Source organism: Aquila chrysaetos, chromosome 3 (assembly GCF_900496995.4).
Source record: "Aquila chrysaetos chrysaetos chromosome 3, bAquChr1.4, whole genome shotgun sequence".
In the NCBI taxonomy this organism is placed as follows: Eukaryota; Metazoa; Chordata; class Aves; order Accipitriformes; family Accipitridae; genus Aquila; species Aquila chrysaetos.
In genome coordinates this window covers 67,037,202-67,053,410 of record NC_044006.1, presented here as the reverse complement: position 1 = coordinate 67,053,410, position 16,209 = coordinate 67,037,202, and the positions used below count along the sequence as shown (strand labels likewise).

Genomic DNA, 16,209 nt, shown 5'->3' with positions numbered 1-16,209 from the left:
ATACCCCAATATAAAAAAGAGAAAGAAAAGGTTAGCAGATTTTCAGCAGGATCAGCTTTCCTGCTCTGCATCACTGGGCATGTGCCTGGACTCCAGTGTCAGGGATGTCGGGGGGAATGACACAGGGCGCAATGCTTTTTTCAGCAGCAGTCCTGGCTTAAATGCAAGTAAAACTACTGCTTAAACAGCAGGACATATAGCCCCGTACCCTCCCTTTTCTGGTAGGGGAGGCACTGGCCAGCTGACGGGCCATTGAGCACCAATGTCCTGGCTCAGCATGTAGGATGGAGTCCTTAAGCAAATATATATAAATATGTATACACACACACACACAAACATATATATACGCCAAAGCTACCAGCCCATGGGCTGCAGCAAGTCCTTGGATACACTGAGGTTTTTTTCCTTTGGAAAGCAAACCAAAGACCAGCCCCGCCAAGCTGGAGGTGGCTGGTTTGATTGCTCGCTTTTCCTGGGCAGTTCCTGCCATTTCCCCAGTGCAGGCTGCTGCTGCCAGTGCTCAGGGAGAAGGATGCGAAGGACTGAAGGGCTCTAGTCTGTTAATTTATTTTAAAGAATATTAATTAATGCAATATTCTTTTCTCTGGCTTACAGATATTAAAGGCCAGTATGACTCATAAGCATGATCTATCTGATCACCGGTGGCAATAATACATTAATCACCTCTGATGGAGGCTCCTACAGCCCTGTTGCAGGTGGGGGGAGCAGACACGCAGGGCTGGGTGAAGGCGAAGGACCACTCGCAGCTCTCCAGCAGCTGCAGGCACAAGACAACAAGCACGGGGCAACCCACATAATTTCCACACCCAGCATCTCTGCAGCAACCTGTCCCTGTGTGGCTTAGGACCCCTCTAGCAGTAAAGAAGACAAGTTAGAGGGTGGAAAGACTGTCAAACTATTCAGCCAGTAATAATAATAACAGTAACAGTGAAGTCAGGACCTATTGCAAACCTCCCTGTAAAAGATGGAGGGAGCTGCTTCATTTAAGATGTATTTTTACTTTGGTTTACTGTTTCTCCATGTGTTGTTTTACATTTTTCTATATTAGCAGCAGGTACTCAGCAGTGCTAGCAGGGGAACCCAAAAGCACCTGATCTCAGTGGCACTATGACACTGAAAAGAGTTGGTTTGAGACATGATTCGGTAGCTTTCTGTCAGGGAAATTTGTAGCAAGAGCTGGCAAGGAGAAAGACACAGCAGCAGAAAGTCTGGGACAGGGGTGTTGAACTGCTGTGATATGTGGGGGACCACACTAAATTGTCCTTTCCATCTTCCCATGAAGGTCTGTCTAATCTTACCTGCAATGGCTGAATAGAGCTTTTCCCCCATGAAAACTGGAGGAAGGATGACAAAAGAGGAGAGAAATTAGCAGCAGGAGTAAAGTATGGCACTCCCTGGCCAATCCCATAAGCACTAAAATGCTTCATGAGTTTAATGTCATTTCACAGGGTAATCTTCAGCCAGCCTTGTCTGGAGACACTAGCAGGCTGCTTTGGCGCTCAGCGGTGCAAATCATTGAGTTGCACTGTGAAAGTACAAGGAGAGGGAATGATGAAGTGTTTTCACGTACCTTTTTCATGTGACCTTAACCCCCCAATTACCTTCATAAACTGAATTCTGCTCAGTTACACTAGTCTGAGTCATTTGAAGTCAATAGGTTTGCACTAAGGTGGCAGAGTTTTACCTTAGTTGGAGAATCCCACAGTGTAGTGAGCCAAAAATTTTTTTTTTTGTACATTTCACTGACACTTTTGGGATAGAGTGATCTCCACATCACTCCTTGAGTGAAAAAGGGGTTATTTTCAGAACAACCCAGTCTTCACTTTTGCCACAGTTCTTCAAGAGAGACCAGTAAGCAATGAGACAAATACATGGACAAATTAGCTATTTCTGATCTCTGCCTCACCCCTTAAATAACTGAAGAAGAAGATAAAAGAATATTTTAGGAAACCCACACATAGAAAGCAGAGCTGAACTTCTACAGCAAATGTTTCAAATAATCAGAAATGTTCTTCAAAGGTATTTCTACTTGTTAGAGGGTCAAAGAGTTACTGGGTCAGATATTGAAAAAATAGATCTGGGAAATGCTGAGCCACCACAAGAAATTTCTATGCAAAGGCTCAGATGGCAGTGACGGATGGTTTTGGTTTTCCAGTGAGTACAGATGGGTCACTGCTAGGAACCAAGTTTTGACACAAAGGAAACGTTCATATGGAATTAGTCCTCTTAGCTCTCAGGTTGGAACATGAATTTGGTATCAAACTAACCCTGTTGCTTGCTGCCAGTAATGACCCTTTCAATGATTTCGATGGCAACAGTTATGTTCAGGATAAACTCCCTCACCAAACCTCTAAATATGTACAGTATATGTTAATTTAGTCATCCACCAAAACTTACAGCTGGAATGCCTTCCTTCCAGAATTTGAAAGTGTTCACACTTAACTTCAAAAGCAGATTGATCTGTTTCATATATATATATATATGTACTGTATTTTCTTACAGCCTAATAGTTTTAATACTCAAAAGCCAGCTCCCTGTGACAAGGAATAGTCACTGGTTTCTAAAGTGGAGAAACAGAAGGTTCTGTGGCTTGCAGACTCTTTGGCTGGGAGTCACCTCCCCATGCAGTCCTCTGAATGCAGGAGTCCAGATTCCCTCTCCCATCAGTGGGGAGAGGCCAGACCCTTGAGAGGGCAAGTTTTCTCCACGTCTCTTGGACATTGTGTTAAATGGCATGAATCACCTTATGTAGCTACTTTTCTCTATCCAGGAAGCTTAGAAAATGGGTTCAAACTAAACGCTTATCCTCTGGGTGGATGAAGTGGTTAAGGTGAAGGTAGTCCTTGAACAAAGAAGGTTTTTCATGTGTTGTGAACTCATTGTCTGGAGGGCAGGATCTCCCCCATCTGGGGCTCTTTGCCTGTTCTTCTCTTCCTCACTTTGGAGGGTAAAACTAGACAAGAGCTCAGGTCTGCTCCTTTCCCAGGTAAGTATCCCCAAACCAGCTATGTTACCAAGTCTGTTTTGTTCTCTCTCATGCCAAAAGTTTATTTAATTATAATAACAAATAATTTAGCTTCTTCTGTATAATGTGAAATGATATAAACGTGAGAAACCTCCTCTCCTTACCTTTCTTCCCGAGTGCCTGACTTTCTGGTGATTAGATACTTGCCTGTTCCTTTAGACAGCAGCCTGAGGGGTTTACAGGTTAGGTCACTCAATGAAAAAGGACTCTCCTGTTCTGCTGGAATGTCGTCTTGTAGAGGCTTTGAGAGGACCACAAGTAGGAAGTGTAGGTGTAGTTCATGAATCTGGACAGGTCAAAGCATGGTGGGGATCAGCACCAGGCAGCCAAGACAAGGCATGCCCAGAAGAAGATGTGTAGGCTCTAGAGGATATTTAATGCCGGAGGCTGAGCAGGGGTTTGGTACCAAACAATGTGGGGTTTAGGTGTTGACAGTGAGAGGTAGGTTAACAAGTCCCTTCTGAATATCACCTCATCTCCCACTGAAACTTGCGATTTAGGAGCCCAAGTCCCACTGTTCTGTGTGATGGTCAGGATTTTAGGAGCTGTGGTGTCAAGGGGATGCTGGCACCTGTTGTTAGTCCTTTTACTACTGAGACCAGGGTGTGAACAAGCAATTTGCTTTAGAAAAAACAATTTACTTCAGAATCCACAGTAAAAATGTGTGTTATTATAGATTTATCACTCTTAAGTGAGTAAACAACTTAATTTACTTGTTAAAATCAAATGAAATAAAAGCAATCTGTAGCAAAGAGTGTGCTGTGGAAGGCAGGGCTGGGTGCAGTTAGGCTGGTGGTGCTGGGAAGGAAGGGTACTGTAGGTAAACCACCTCCTGTGTGGTATGTCACATACAGTCTGTGCTAATGTCTGAGCATGACTTTGAGGTCTCAAGAGCAGGAGAGGTAGGCACCAGTTTATCAGTCTATCAGAAGAACTGGTCAGACCCAACAATACGTACCAGTCTTCATATCTTTATTTTCCTTTGGGGGAGGTTGTTTCAGTAGCATTGGGTGTAAAGGAAGGAGATGTCTCCTCCTGGCTTGGATCATTTCATGGCAGGATAGGCTGCAAAGGCATCTGTTCAGGGCCAGAGGAGAATGAATGGGACCTTTTCCTCTCCACAGCAGAACAAGACTTTAATGGTCTAGTGGAAGTCATTCTGTATTGCAAAGGAAGTTGATAAAATAGAACATAAACTTCTCTAATAGAGGATTTAATTACCAGGAAAGCCAGATTGAATGAAGCATTTGAGCAGAACCATTTCATTGCTGAAGAGGCAATGATTATTAATCCCCTTTCTCCAAGGCCACATTATTTATGCAGGAGGCCTTGGAGTAGTATGTGTCTATATGTGTGCATGTGCTTGTATGTCTTTGTGTTGTTTTGGGTTTGGTTTTTGGTTTTGCATCCAAACAGACCGTCACTACCTTTTTGAAAGTCTCAGATTTTCTCTGACTTCACCCAGATTTCCAGCTAAACTGGTGTATCCACATGATCAAGCTGAAACCAGCCAAAGTAATCAGGTCTCAGGGCTGGAAAGTAGGCACAATGGTAATGAATCAAAAGGCTTAAAAAGCTCTTAAATTGCTATTTCATTCTTCAACACACAAGCATGGCTATCAAGGTTTAACTGCAGCAGAAGGACTTATTTATTTTATTTGAGAAACAGGCACTTCTCTGAAGCCCTCTATTAGTCGATATATCAGCTTGTTCATGTTTTATGTTGTTGTTTTTCCAATATACAGTTGGAAAAGAAATAACTGTGCCTGACGACACTGGGGTGTACGCCTGTAAAGTTTTAAACGCATTTCTGGTATTTAGCGTTTAAATTTAATGAGATTAAACACAGAATCCAACCATACAATTTACCCTAATGACTGCTTTGTAGTTGTTTTCGGCAGCCAAATCGTGTCACAGTGTCTGCCGTGGTCGGGCAGTAGCAACTACTTTTGGTGGAGAAAACAGGCTGGGAGCCTCCTGCTGTGGACTCAGCCACGGCCAAACTGCCCCGGAGTGGGATGAGGGGCTGCCAGGCTGCTGGGTGAGGGTGAGACTATGGGGTTTGCTTTACCTATATCCAGTTAAAGCCATAAAATTTATGTGTGCAAATACACTTGGAGATTTACAAATACTGAGAATCTGTTGCTTTTATTACTTAAGGCAAAAGTGTTCTGTGGGTGGCAGAATCGTGTCAGCTCACAATGACTTTTTTCCACACAGACAACTTCCCCCTGCAAATGCTTTCTTCTCCCCGCTCCTCCTTATCCCACCCAAATACCTTATGACACAGATCCAAGCTAAGGAAATGCAACTGCAGCAAAGTCTTAGCTTGAAAATAAAGCTGTGCATAGTCCCTGTCCTGTTATGCTGGGGAATGAAACCCATGGGATGGGCTGTGTGGGTCTGGCACTGACTTCTTCAACACGAGCAAGCAAGGAGCTGTGGGGCCAGCGAGCTGGTGGGGCTCCCTCTGAGCTGCTGGGCTCAATTTCATCCCAGAACCAAATCTTCACAAGGAAGGGGACAGGAAAATCTCTTTCCAGACAATTTTCACTGTTGGTGTATTTATACTTTGACAGTGGGCGCTTCTGAAAGGCTTTGGTAATACCAGTGATCTCTGTGAGGACTGGCCAAGGGAAATCATCTCAAGGCACCGGGTGATGCTCATACAGTAACGCGTGTTAAAACTTTTGTGTAGATGGTGTCATTTGGGCTCAGTGCAACTTTAGTCTGCTATAGCTGAATACTGATAGCTTAAAGCAAGAATAAACCAAGGCCACTCCACCAATGAAGAAGAAATCTGCAGATGTACTGACCTTTTGTTCATCACTTTAGTTTTCTTAAGCAGCTTTATACAGCAAGTCCTATGCATTGTGAGTTTGCAAAAACATATTTAATTTTTATTAAGAAAGATCTTTGAGAGTCACCTGGAAGGATCAAATTAGAGATGGACCCAGTTCACTCTTCTTCCAGGATAAGACTGTGTCCCTGTATGGCTTCTTCTACATGAGCAGGCACATCTGTCTCTCAGTACAAGTGTGTGATTCCTACAATGCATCAAATCCAAACTGAATAAGAGCATGTTGTCTGTAGAACTACAGTAGGTGTGTGTAAAAATACATACTAGCATTTTGGAGCACATTCAAAGTGATTGCTAAGCCACAGTGAAAAATGGTCAACAAACAGTGAAAGAACAATTTTACTTGGCATTTTATTCACTTAACAGAAACATTCACTTATCAGGTATCACTGAAGTGCAATTTACAGAACTTAGCAGCAAATTCACATATGTAAATTCAGATTTATTTTCTTTTGTTGTCTTTTTTGTTTCTTTTTTTTTACAAATATTACAAATGTACATCCATTAGTACAGTATTGCCATTCACTCATGCGTGTTATGTACAGAATCTTCACTAAAGAACTACTACTGAGCAATTTTTCCTTTCCTTCAGGAAATGCTGTATGTAGGTCATATGTGCTTCTGGGATGTGGTCCCATCACACTCTATCGCTGCACATAATGAGAAGAAGTAGACATTTAAGGTCATATTCAACCCTAGTGCAAGCACGTGCAACTCCATTGCCTCCAATGAGATCAGCTGATGCCCGCTTGCAGTGGGGACTCAGTTTGGTCCCCACTACCAAATTCATTCTGGCAGCTGAATCCAGGATTGCATTTATGTATTTCTTGCCACAAAGGATAATTCAATCCCACCACACTTTTCTTTTTATTCTTAAAAATAAGCAGGCACGGTGTTTTGTTGTCACAGTAGCTGCAACACCGGCCTGTGGAGCTATATGCGTTAGTCGAGCTGACGTCGTGCCAGGGCTGGAGGAGGATGGGTGAGGGCAGGGAGATGTAAGGAGGAGCCATTGAGGTCTCTTGTGTGCTAGATAAAGACTAACTTGGAGAGGAAAAGTAGAAGACATTGCTTCCCCCTGCCCTGTGGATCTCTGCATGAGAACCCTTGCCCTCCTCTCTGGTTGCCCTGTGGTTTCTCTCCCTCCGTGGGAGCAGCCGGAGCCCCTGGGACCACCACTGCCAGTGTCACCCACAGCTGCTCCCACACCTCCAGTCACGGGCCTCACCCCCCACCCGCCCACTGCCCCTCTGGGCACCTTTGCTGCCCAGATCACACTGGAGGGCTGCACCAGCGACAGCTGTGTTAGAGGACGGGACCGTGTGGAGGTACCGGGAAGCTCCAGAAGGTGCCAAAAAAATGCTGAACGTTATTCAAAAGAGCTGACAAACTGGTCAAACTATTGACAAATGGTTACCACAAAACGTTTCCATTATTGAAACGTCTCAGTTGTTTTTTTTTTTTTTTTTAACTATTTCTACTCTAAGGATATTTTTTTAAATATTTTTGGTAGTTAATATGGAATGTATTATTTTGCTGAAAAGGTTTCTGGAAGGGGAGAGCTTTGTTTTATCTAATTTAAAAATTCTAGTTTATCACAATTGTTTTTATACAAGACACTATAGATACATCTTGTAGTTTATAATCTAAAAATAAAATCTCATCAAAATACTGTAGCTATTCTATTGTGGGCATCAATAAACAATGTATTTACTGTATATGGCTCTCCAAACATGATAAACCCTATACAAAGAGCATCTATCTTTATTGATAGGAACAGTTTCCCGTGTAAAGGAAATTACATGGAAAAATATGAGCCTTGTGTTGTTTGAAAAGTAACTCAGCTTGACAGTTCTGAGAAAATACCAAGACAGTTATCACAAATCAGTAGCAGCATGTTATATACAGATTTAAAGAGAATCACAGGAATAAAAAGAAAACAGTAGTTATATACCCGCAAATCCTGTCATTTAAAAAACCAAAAACTGAAAGAAATGCACAGGGCGTTTGAAGGTTGGTTCTGCAGTGGGACTATCAAAGCTCAGTTCTCCCATGACTGTATCTTCTGCATTCTGATGAAGTTTGGGATGGTTCAAAGATGAGATTATATCAGACCCAGCCACAGTTATGAAGAAAATATTTAACTGTTGGGTGCTACTCGTTTCCTAACTGAAAAACCCCACCTGCTTTTCAGGCTGCAGATGAACATGAACAATAGTAACACCTGGCATTTACACAGAGCTAGAATCTGAAAGCTTTTACATTGAGTAAGACCTTATCTTACCCGAGCCTGTAGTTGCATCTGCTGCACTTACATCAATTGGACTATGTGGGGAGGTAAAACTCACTGCAAGAGTGACAGCATCATACGACCAGAGCACTTTGACCCTGCCATGTTCCTTAAATGTGAAGCAGGTAAGTATTATTATCCCCATTTGACAGGTGGAGAAACTGAGGCAGGAAAGAGCCAAGTATCAAATGCGCTCTCTCGTTTGGGATGCCTTAGTTGTGGCTACCCAACCCAGCGAAATTTCAGATGTATGGAGCATCCTGAGCTCACACCCACTTAATTTAAAGCTGTGGATTGCCACGAGCTTGGAAATCTGAGGCTCTGGGTCCTGGTTCCAGCCTGCCTGACTTGAGGCAGCTACCTGAAGCTCCAGAGCTAGGAGCATCATCACAGCGGTCTTCACCGACAGCCCCTGGAACTGTGCACCTCCGCAGGCAGTACAGGGTTGAATCGCCCTCTTGACAAGCATCTGCATCCCGGCTGGTGTCTAAAGGGCACGTGTGATGAACTGGGCACGGGTAATTAAAATTTGCAAGTGCAAAACTCCTGGCCAGATTTGAAGATTTGGTGGGAAGTGGTTTGTCCAAGGAGTCAGAAGGAATAAGTGTAAAAACCAAGGGAATCCTGACACGTGGCTTTGTGCTCAGAGCCAGCAGCGGAAAAGGGAGTTTAAAAATGCTGCATATCTTTGAGATCCAAATTCTTTCTCACAGATTTAGGCAGCTAACAGGATGATTTTTGCATAGAGGTTAGAGACCTTTTTTTGGATGATTATGGACGCTCTGAGACCTGCTGTCATGCCACGTGCCTAGGGTACTTCCATCTTTGCTCACTATTTTCCATTATTCAGTGATGACTCTTGCACTGATTGTGTGAGGGAAAACAAACTCTATTTGGGATCAGACAGGTGGCCCGCTAACACCTCAAATCAGTAATAACCAACAGCAATAAACAATGAAATGCAGAATCTGTGGGGGTGGCATTATAATTTGGGCAGGTACATTCTTGGGAAGGGGTCATGGAAAAGCAGTTTTCTAAAGTCAAGTTCAGTGCATCAGACACATTTCTATTTACGTATTTCCAATACAGAATTAAAAGCAAATATTCCCATTGAGGTTGCTATTAAATCTCAAACTGCTTCAATTCTCTCGGCTCACGTGTCCTGCCTAGCCTTCTCTCCAGCTGATTTGATCCAGTCATGTAGCAAAGGTGTCAAGTGATTTATACAGTTAGTAGGAACTGATCTTGCTCTGGGGGTTTCTTCACCCAGGTGCCCAGACCGGCTTTCTGAAACGCTTTAAACAGCTGCTGCTTGACAGACTGGTACGTCTGAGCCACCAGCTTTGCCTCGCTGTACACTGATGGCATGTCTCCATGGCTTGGTATTCGTGTGCTCAGCTGCAGAACAAAAATCAGGGAAGGGGAAAAAAATAAAAATAAAAAAATCAACCAACGAGCCAAAAGAAACAGGAGGCTTCAGTAGCTGTATAATCTTCCTGTCTACATTTCATAAGCAACAAACAAACTATCACTGTGCTTTGTGTGTTTGCTTTTGGTTTAACAACAAAAAAACAGGGAAGCAATAAATGCCTGTGACATGGTTTCGAGCCATTGCGAAGAGGAACGGGGTAAACAGCTTTGCCTTGGAGTGGGCATAGGCAGTAGCAAATCTTGGTGTGCTTTACAAAGGCAAAACCCTACTTCTCAGTTAAGATGATTTTTAGGGACAAAAAAAGGAAAAATCCTTTCTGGGGATCTTTAAAGAGTGTGTTCAGTTCAGCCCGGGAAGCAGAGCAGCTCAGTGCTTCCAAGTAATGCCAAGAGACACAAGAAGGAGAGTTCCCTCCCACACTCTCCCCTTTTCTCTTTTTAATCTGTTATTGTCGAAAATGCTGTGAAACCTGCCCACAACAGGGCAGAAATTAGGCATCAGGATTCGTGCTGGTGCAGGAAAACTGAGTGGTCTGTTGGGCCCTTTGCTCTGTAGAAGGACTAAATAAATGACCTCCTTAGACCTGCCCAAGTCTTAACAGTGCCGAACCAGCAGTGAGGCTTTGACATTATATGAAAAAAACCAAAGTCTGGAAAATGCCTTAGAGCAAGCAGACAGGTGGAAGTCCAATGCTTACAAGCCAGGGAAATAATAGCCTGTAGGAAAACACACCCTCAAAGCACAGCGTGGTGAGCAAACACCACTCTTTCCCTTCTCTCTAAAGAGGAGAGATGCTGAAAGACAGATTAAAGGAAAAGGTGAACGGGCAGCCCGAAATGAGCTGCCCCAGTCCTTGTGGTGCCAGCACACCGTGGGGCTGCTCTGGCTGGGGGTGTGTTGGCCCAGCCAGCAAGGGAGGGCGATGCTGCCAGCCTGGGCGTCAATGGGCCGCGAGCTGGCCTGGCTGGCCGTGGCTCCCCTCCAGCTGCCCCTTTGTTCCCCAGAGGTGGACACCGACGACATTCTCAAATGCTTCGTTTTGTCAAAAGCAAAGTGCCCTGCTCGGCCATGAGTTACTCCCTCCTGCTCATCCCAACCCCATCCCTGGTGCGAGCCAGGTGCAGTCCAGCTCTCCCAGCCATAGTCCCGGCCATAGCCTGCCCTGGGGCCCAACTTGCCCCAGGTTTTTTTCCCATGAGGATCCCTTCGTTTTGGGGGCAGCAGAAGTGCTCCTCGCCCCCCCTCCCCATGCCACCTGCTGTGCAAGAAATAGGCTGGGACCTGTGCCACCAAACTGTGACTGAGCCCTGGGCACGAAGCCCAGGTTGGTCCCTTCTGCTCCCCCCCCAGGCTCAGGGTCCCTGCTAGGACAGGTCGTGCCACTGTTTGGGATGGGTTGAGTCCCCCAGCCTCCTTCCCTGGGGTCTCCTGCAGAGCAGAACAACCCCTTTGGGCTTGTCCTCATAACTCCCCACCCCGCCTGTCCGTTGCCTTCCCGAGTGACTTCATCGGTGGAAGTGGCTCCAGACTTCCCTGCCATCACTCTGCCTTGTTCTTTTCCACTCGTTCCTCAACAGGAAAAAGGTTTTGGCACTTAATAAAATCATTTTTTCTTGTCCTCATCTTCTTCCACTCTACATGGACTACAGGACAATTCTTGACAAGCTTCCTTACAGCAAATTAATATTCTAGCAGTGAAAGCAGGTGGGCTGAAGAGACACTTTGTGTTTTCCCTGCTGCTCCTCCTGGAAGTGGTGGGGTCTTTCTCTCCCCCAGCACTTCCTTGAAGGGTCAGGCAAGAGGAGAAACGGTGACTCCAGAACCAGGAATAATGAGAGGAAATTTTCCTTATTCCACATCAAGCTTCTTCATATATGTCCTACATCCCTAGGCTCCACCCTGTAGTTTTTGGCCATCCATCTGTCCTGACACTGTCTCCTGTCTGTGGGAAGTAAGTGAAGTGTGAGGGCAGGTTGAGTTCAGTGCCATTTCAAACAAGGGGAGTTCATGGCTATCTTCCCTAGAGAAAGCAGGGCTGTCAAGGGGTGGTGGCCATTTTAATTAAGTACAACCTGTAGTTTTAATGCCATTACATTGTACTGCTGCTGAGTGTAATGAAATCAGAAAGCCTTCAGCACCTGGCCACTCACCTTGAGAGGAGCAGCTGTATTGTTGTATGGATTTATCAGCACATCTGGGAGAGTGAGGAAGAGGAGGAGAATGGGTGATCCAGAGCACCTGCTTTAGTCAGCTAACTTTGGTGAGATTGGGAGCGGTTTAAGTTGTGAGTCTAAACCCCTGTGGAACAACGAAGTGAGGTAGATGCCTCCAAGGTGATGAGAAATACTTCCCTCAGGCCTCTAAGACTTCGTGAGTTGAATACTCCCCTCAGAGTCAAAGGGATGCTTGGCACAAGATGCATAAAACATTATGCAGTTGTGCTTGTATGGACATTTAACAGTCTCTTGGCTTTTGACTGCTCATCTGGGCATGGCTCCATCGCCAAGCACAGCCAGAACATGCATCTCCCCTCCAAACCCACCTGGGTTTCTGCCCTTGCCTTTCTCCGGACTCCCAGCTCCTGCAACTGACCCTGCAGGCTCTTAGCTCCTGATCCTCTGCCAGGAGGGATGCAGGACACCTGCAGAGGCTGCAGCTTCATCATGAGATTGCTAGAACACGGATGACCCTGGGGTAAGGACTAGCCCACCTAGAGCTGGCGGCAGCGTCCTGTCAGTGCATCAGACCTACCTTGCCATGAAGCTTTGCCCACCGAGTGAAGAACATGTGCTTGCAGAGCCGTGAGGGACTCCCGCAGGTCCTCTTCCCCGTTGTGGCGTTGATAACCTCCAGGTCGGCGTTCCCCACAATCCAGTTCACACTGAAGCTGGGAGATTTTCCGGGCTGTCGAGCGTCAGCATGGCTAACCCCTGGCAGGAGAGAAGGACACCAGTAACATCCAGTGCTCAAAATCTTCAGAGGCTGCTAACATCTGGTGGGTCATTGCGGCACATGAGACATCCTTAAGTGAACATGCTGACATTGTGCACTGCACATGCTGTTGTCACCATTGGTTAAGTGTTACCAGGGCGAATACCTTAGAGAGACATAATTTAGCAATTCCTATAGATCTTTTTCCACCTTGCAGGCAAACTTTTTGTTAGCCTAAGGAAAGCCGTTAGATTGTAGTGTGTGCTATTGACAGCAGTGTGACGGTTGCTGAGTGAAATCTTTCAGAAACGCTTTAATGGGATAGCTGGTTTTTAAAAGGAACTAAGCAGCAAAGTGCTTTTGCCATGAGTTCCTCCAGGTGAGCTTTCCACGGTCCAGCATATTTATCTGCCATTAACTGCTGGGGCCTTCGCTGTGATCGGAAGTCTAGGTCAAAGGGGATATAAACAGGGGATAAGAAAATGCAAAACATACTTTTCATCATCACAAAAGATTATTAGATCCAAGTTAATAATGACCTTGTAGACATCACAAACCTACACAGAAAACTCTTGCTCCCCACCTTGTGTCTGCCTGCAAGTTTCCTACCCTGTATAGGTGCAACAATCTCTTCAACAGCTAGTTGGTGTCCTAATGGCAAAATTTTGGACATCTTTAAGTGGAATGCATCTTACTTAATTTTAGACAGCTACAATGATGATGTTTTCAGTCACCTGGGGTGACTGCATGACCTTTGTGTCATTCACATGGCCAGTTTTGGACATCTGAATCACATACTGGAGGCCACTGCCTACATAGGTGAGATCTCCCTTGGCTCTAAATGCAGATCAGGGCTGCAAGGTCGAGTGTGGGTGTGTACATGAGGGAGACATTTTTAATCAGGTAAATTCCTGTCTCTTAACCATTTAGTGTAGTTCAACCTTTCCATGACTCCTGTCGCTTTCTCATTTCTTGTACCTGAAACCCCTTTGCAAGGAAATAAGAGGAATAAAGGAAGTGGTTGGTTTATTTTCCAGCACAGGATAAACGCAACCAAGTGAGCTCTGCCTTGCCCTGCTCATTAGTGCTTTTGGGAGCAAAGAAACAACACTGGGACCTTCCAAGGCTGGAAAAGACAGTGACCTGAAGCAGTTTGAATATTTTGGAGAATGTGGGCGTTGGATGATGTGTCTGGATCCAGCTGTTAAGTCCCTTTCTACTAATTTGCTGTGTGGGCCACTAGCCTGCAAACCTGGACAACAAAAGCCACTGTGGTAAGCAGGCAGGTGGGGACTGTGCTGGTGGGCAGGAGCTGCCTGGCACAGCCGCCTCGGCACAGGCCAGCGCCAGGGCTGGATCTCTGTTTCCAAACGGCAGATCCCGCTGGAGCCCCTGCCTGCAGCAGCTCCAGCAACAGCTCATGGTTTGCATAGCTTAATGGGACCTGATTTCATTGCTCCTGGGTGGAGGGCAACAGAGAAGGGTCCTTTGCATTTTCTGCTGAAGGGTTTCAAAGAACTTTTGCAGAGAGGGAGAAGTACTGATGCAGGCTGTTCAGAGAGGAGGAGATTAAAGAAGAGAGATCAAAGCGCCTCCTTTCCAAACTGCCCCTTGCTCAGGGATCTCATTTTCAGAACAGATACACACCATGGGCATCTGCTGATCTCAGGGGGAACGGGAGATGCCGGGAGCCGGTGGGAATGCAGCATCCGTCACTACGTTAAACACGGTGGGCTTGGTAAGCCCTGAGAGAGACCATGGGAGAAGCGGAGGGCTGTGCGGGGTCAGTCGTGACAGCGATGCTGCCTCTGTAGGCAGCTCCTGCCTCCTGCCCGGGGCCTCCCAGTATCATGGGAAGCAATGTCAGCGGGGGAGCATGGCTCCCCTTGTCCTCCCGTCCCCTCTGCCCCTGGAGGGAGCTGCAAGAGCCAGACAGGACTGAGCACGCACAGAGAGAGAAAGGTGGCCTTTGAAGGGAAAAAATTATACGGCACAACCACTTTGTGCCGGTGGCAAAGCTGGAATTGCAGAAATCATCTCAGTCACTGGGACTGAACTCGCTACCTTGTGTAGAAGAGAATTATAGCTAAGTCATAACCTCACCCGGGATTTGTAAACATACTCGTGTTGTATTAATACCTCTTTCAATTCCCCCCGCCCCCACCCTGAGATAACAGATCAGTCTGCATCTAAAACTCCAGTTCACCTAGGCAACAGGATATAAACTGAGCCCTTGAAAATCAGATAGATAGCTCTCTGGTGCTATTCAAATGCCTCTATACAGAACAAGACGCAGACAGATCAAAATCGGCTGTTTGACATGACGCACCACTCTCTGTTGAGATAGCACCCAAAAGCTTAGAGGACTGTGTGCCAAAAAACACGATAGCAAACACCCTGCCGTGCAAAGTTGCCACAGGCCACTAAAGCAATAAAAATGTTGTGAAAACACTGACCAGAGGAAAAGAAGGAAAGGCTGCGTGGAGGAGAGAGCAGGCTGGGGTGCCTGTCAGTGGGGAGGTGGGGAGTGTGTGCCCCTGCCCAGCCTGAGGCCTCCCTCTGCTCTCGGTGGACACCCGTGAGCTTGCCCCAGTGCCTGGAACACCCTCTGTGCTGCTTTGGCTTTCATGCTTTCTCTTCCCAGCTATCATATAGAAGTACATGTATTTGGGTAAGTAGAAGATACTTTCACATCATTTTCCAAATGCAAGAGAAGAGGCTTTAAAGAAAACACCATGAGACTCATGACAGACGCAAATATAGAGCCTAGATATATTCTCTGATTGTTGTTTTTGATCCTTTTTTAACACTTTTTTCATGTTTTTCTTTTGACAAATAATTGTTCTAATTTTATGTGAAAGGTAACACCTAAATAATCTAGATAATTTTCTCTCCTTTATGTAAAACATCCTCCTTAAAACCAACACAACAAAGAGTACCACAGGAGATGGTAGAAACTGGAAGGAAAACAGGAGTCTCTGTACAAATAACATGAACTTGAGTATTGTGGGATATGAACTGAAATCTGTCCTCATTCTCCTCTCTCTCCTAGCAAAGCCTCATGCCTCTTCAGGGTACCATTTAGAATGGCCTCAATCTTAAGAGAAAAGGAAATAAAAATGACAGAGGGCTTTTCTTTCTTCTAAAAAATACACCCAAGAGTAATCCCAGTGAATGAGTGGATTTCCATCTGGCTGGGACTGGTACGAGTGGAAAATCTCACTGATCATTTTTCTGTGGGGCCAAGGAGTTATACCAGGATATCTCATCCCACACTGTGACTCTCCTCTCCATTGAAATGTTTGGACCGCTATAAGCAAGTGACAAAATTGGCATCCTTATAATTGAAGGACTCCTGCAATTTGAAATCCTTGGCTGGTCTGATCCCTGAGAGGAGCGTGGGAAGCTGAGGTTGCTGAGGTTTGGTCTCTAATGCATTTGGTTTGGTCTTTGCTAGGTGCCCATCTCCTTTGTCACTGGATATGCTGTCGACACAGTTTTCCAGGTAAGAGAAATGTAACACAAGCCTCAGCAATGTAAGTTTTAAGCAGTATTGACTCCCTGGGATTTGTGGGGGAGGGAAGATTACAAATAATGGCTTTAGAGACAAAAGCAATGTAGTCAGAGAGAGACAGATTCCTCCCACTGCT

The 16,209-nt window shown here is 45.4% G+C and overlaps 1 protein-coding gene across 1 annotated transcript in view; it reads right to left on the bottom strand.

The window, feature by feature from the left end:
• Positions 1–6,238: 6,238 nt before the first annotated feature.
• Positions 6,239–16,209, bottom strand: part of ADARB2 (adenosine deaminase RNA specific B2 (inactive)) — a 325,303-nt gene continuing 315,332 nt past the window's right edge. The window contains exons 9-10 of the mRNA XM_030010080.2: positions 12,380–12,558; positions 6,239–9,594 (exon numbers count right to left, since the gene is read on the bottom strand). Of these exons, the coding sequence (XP_029865940.1) occupies positions 9,418–9,594; positions 12,380–12,558 (356 nt within the window). The 3' untranslated portion in view covers positions 6,239–9,417. The remainder of the gene's footprint in view (positions 9,595–12,379; positions 12,559–16,209) is intronic.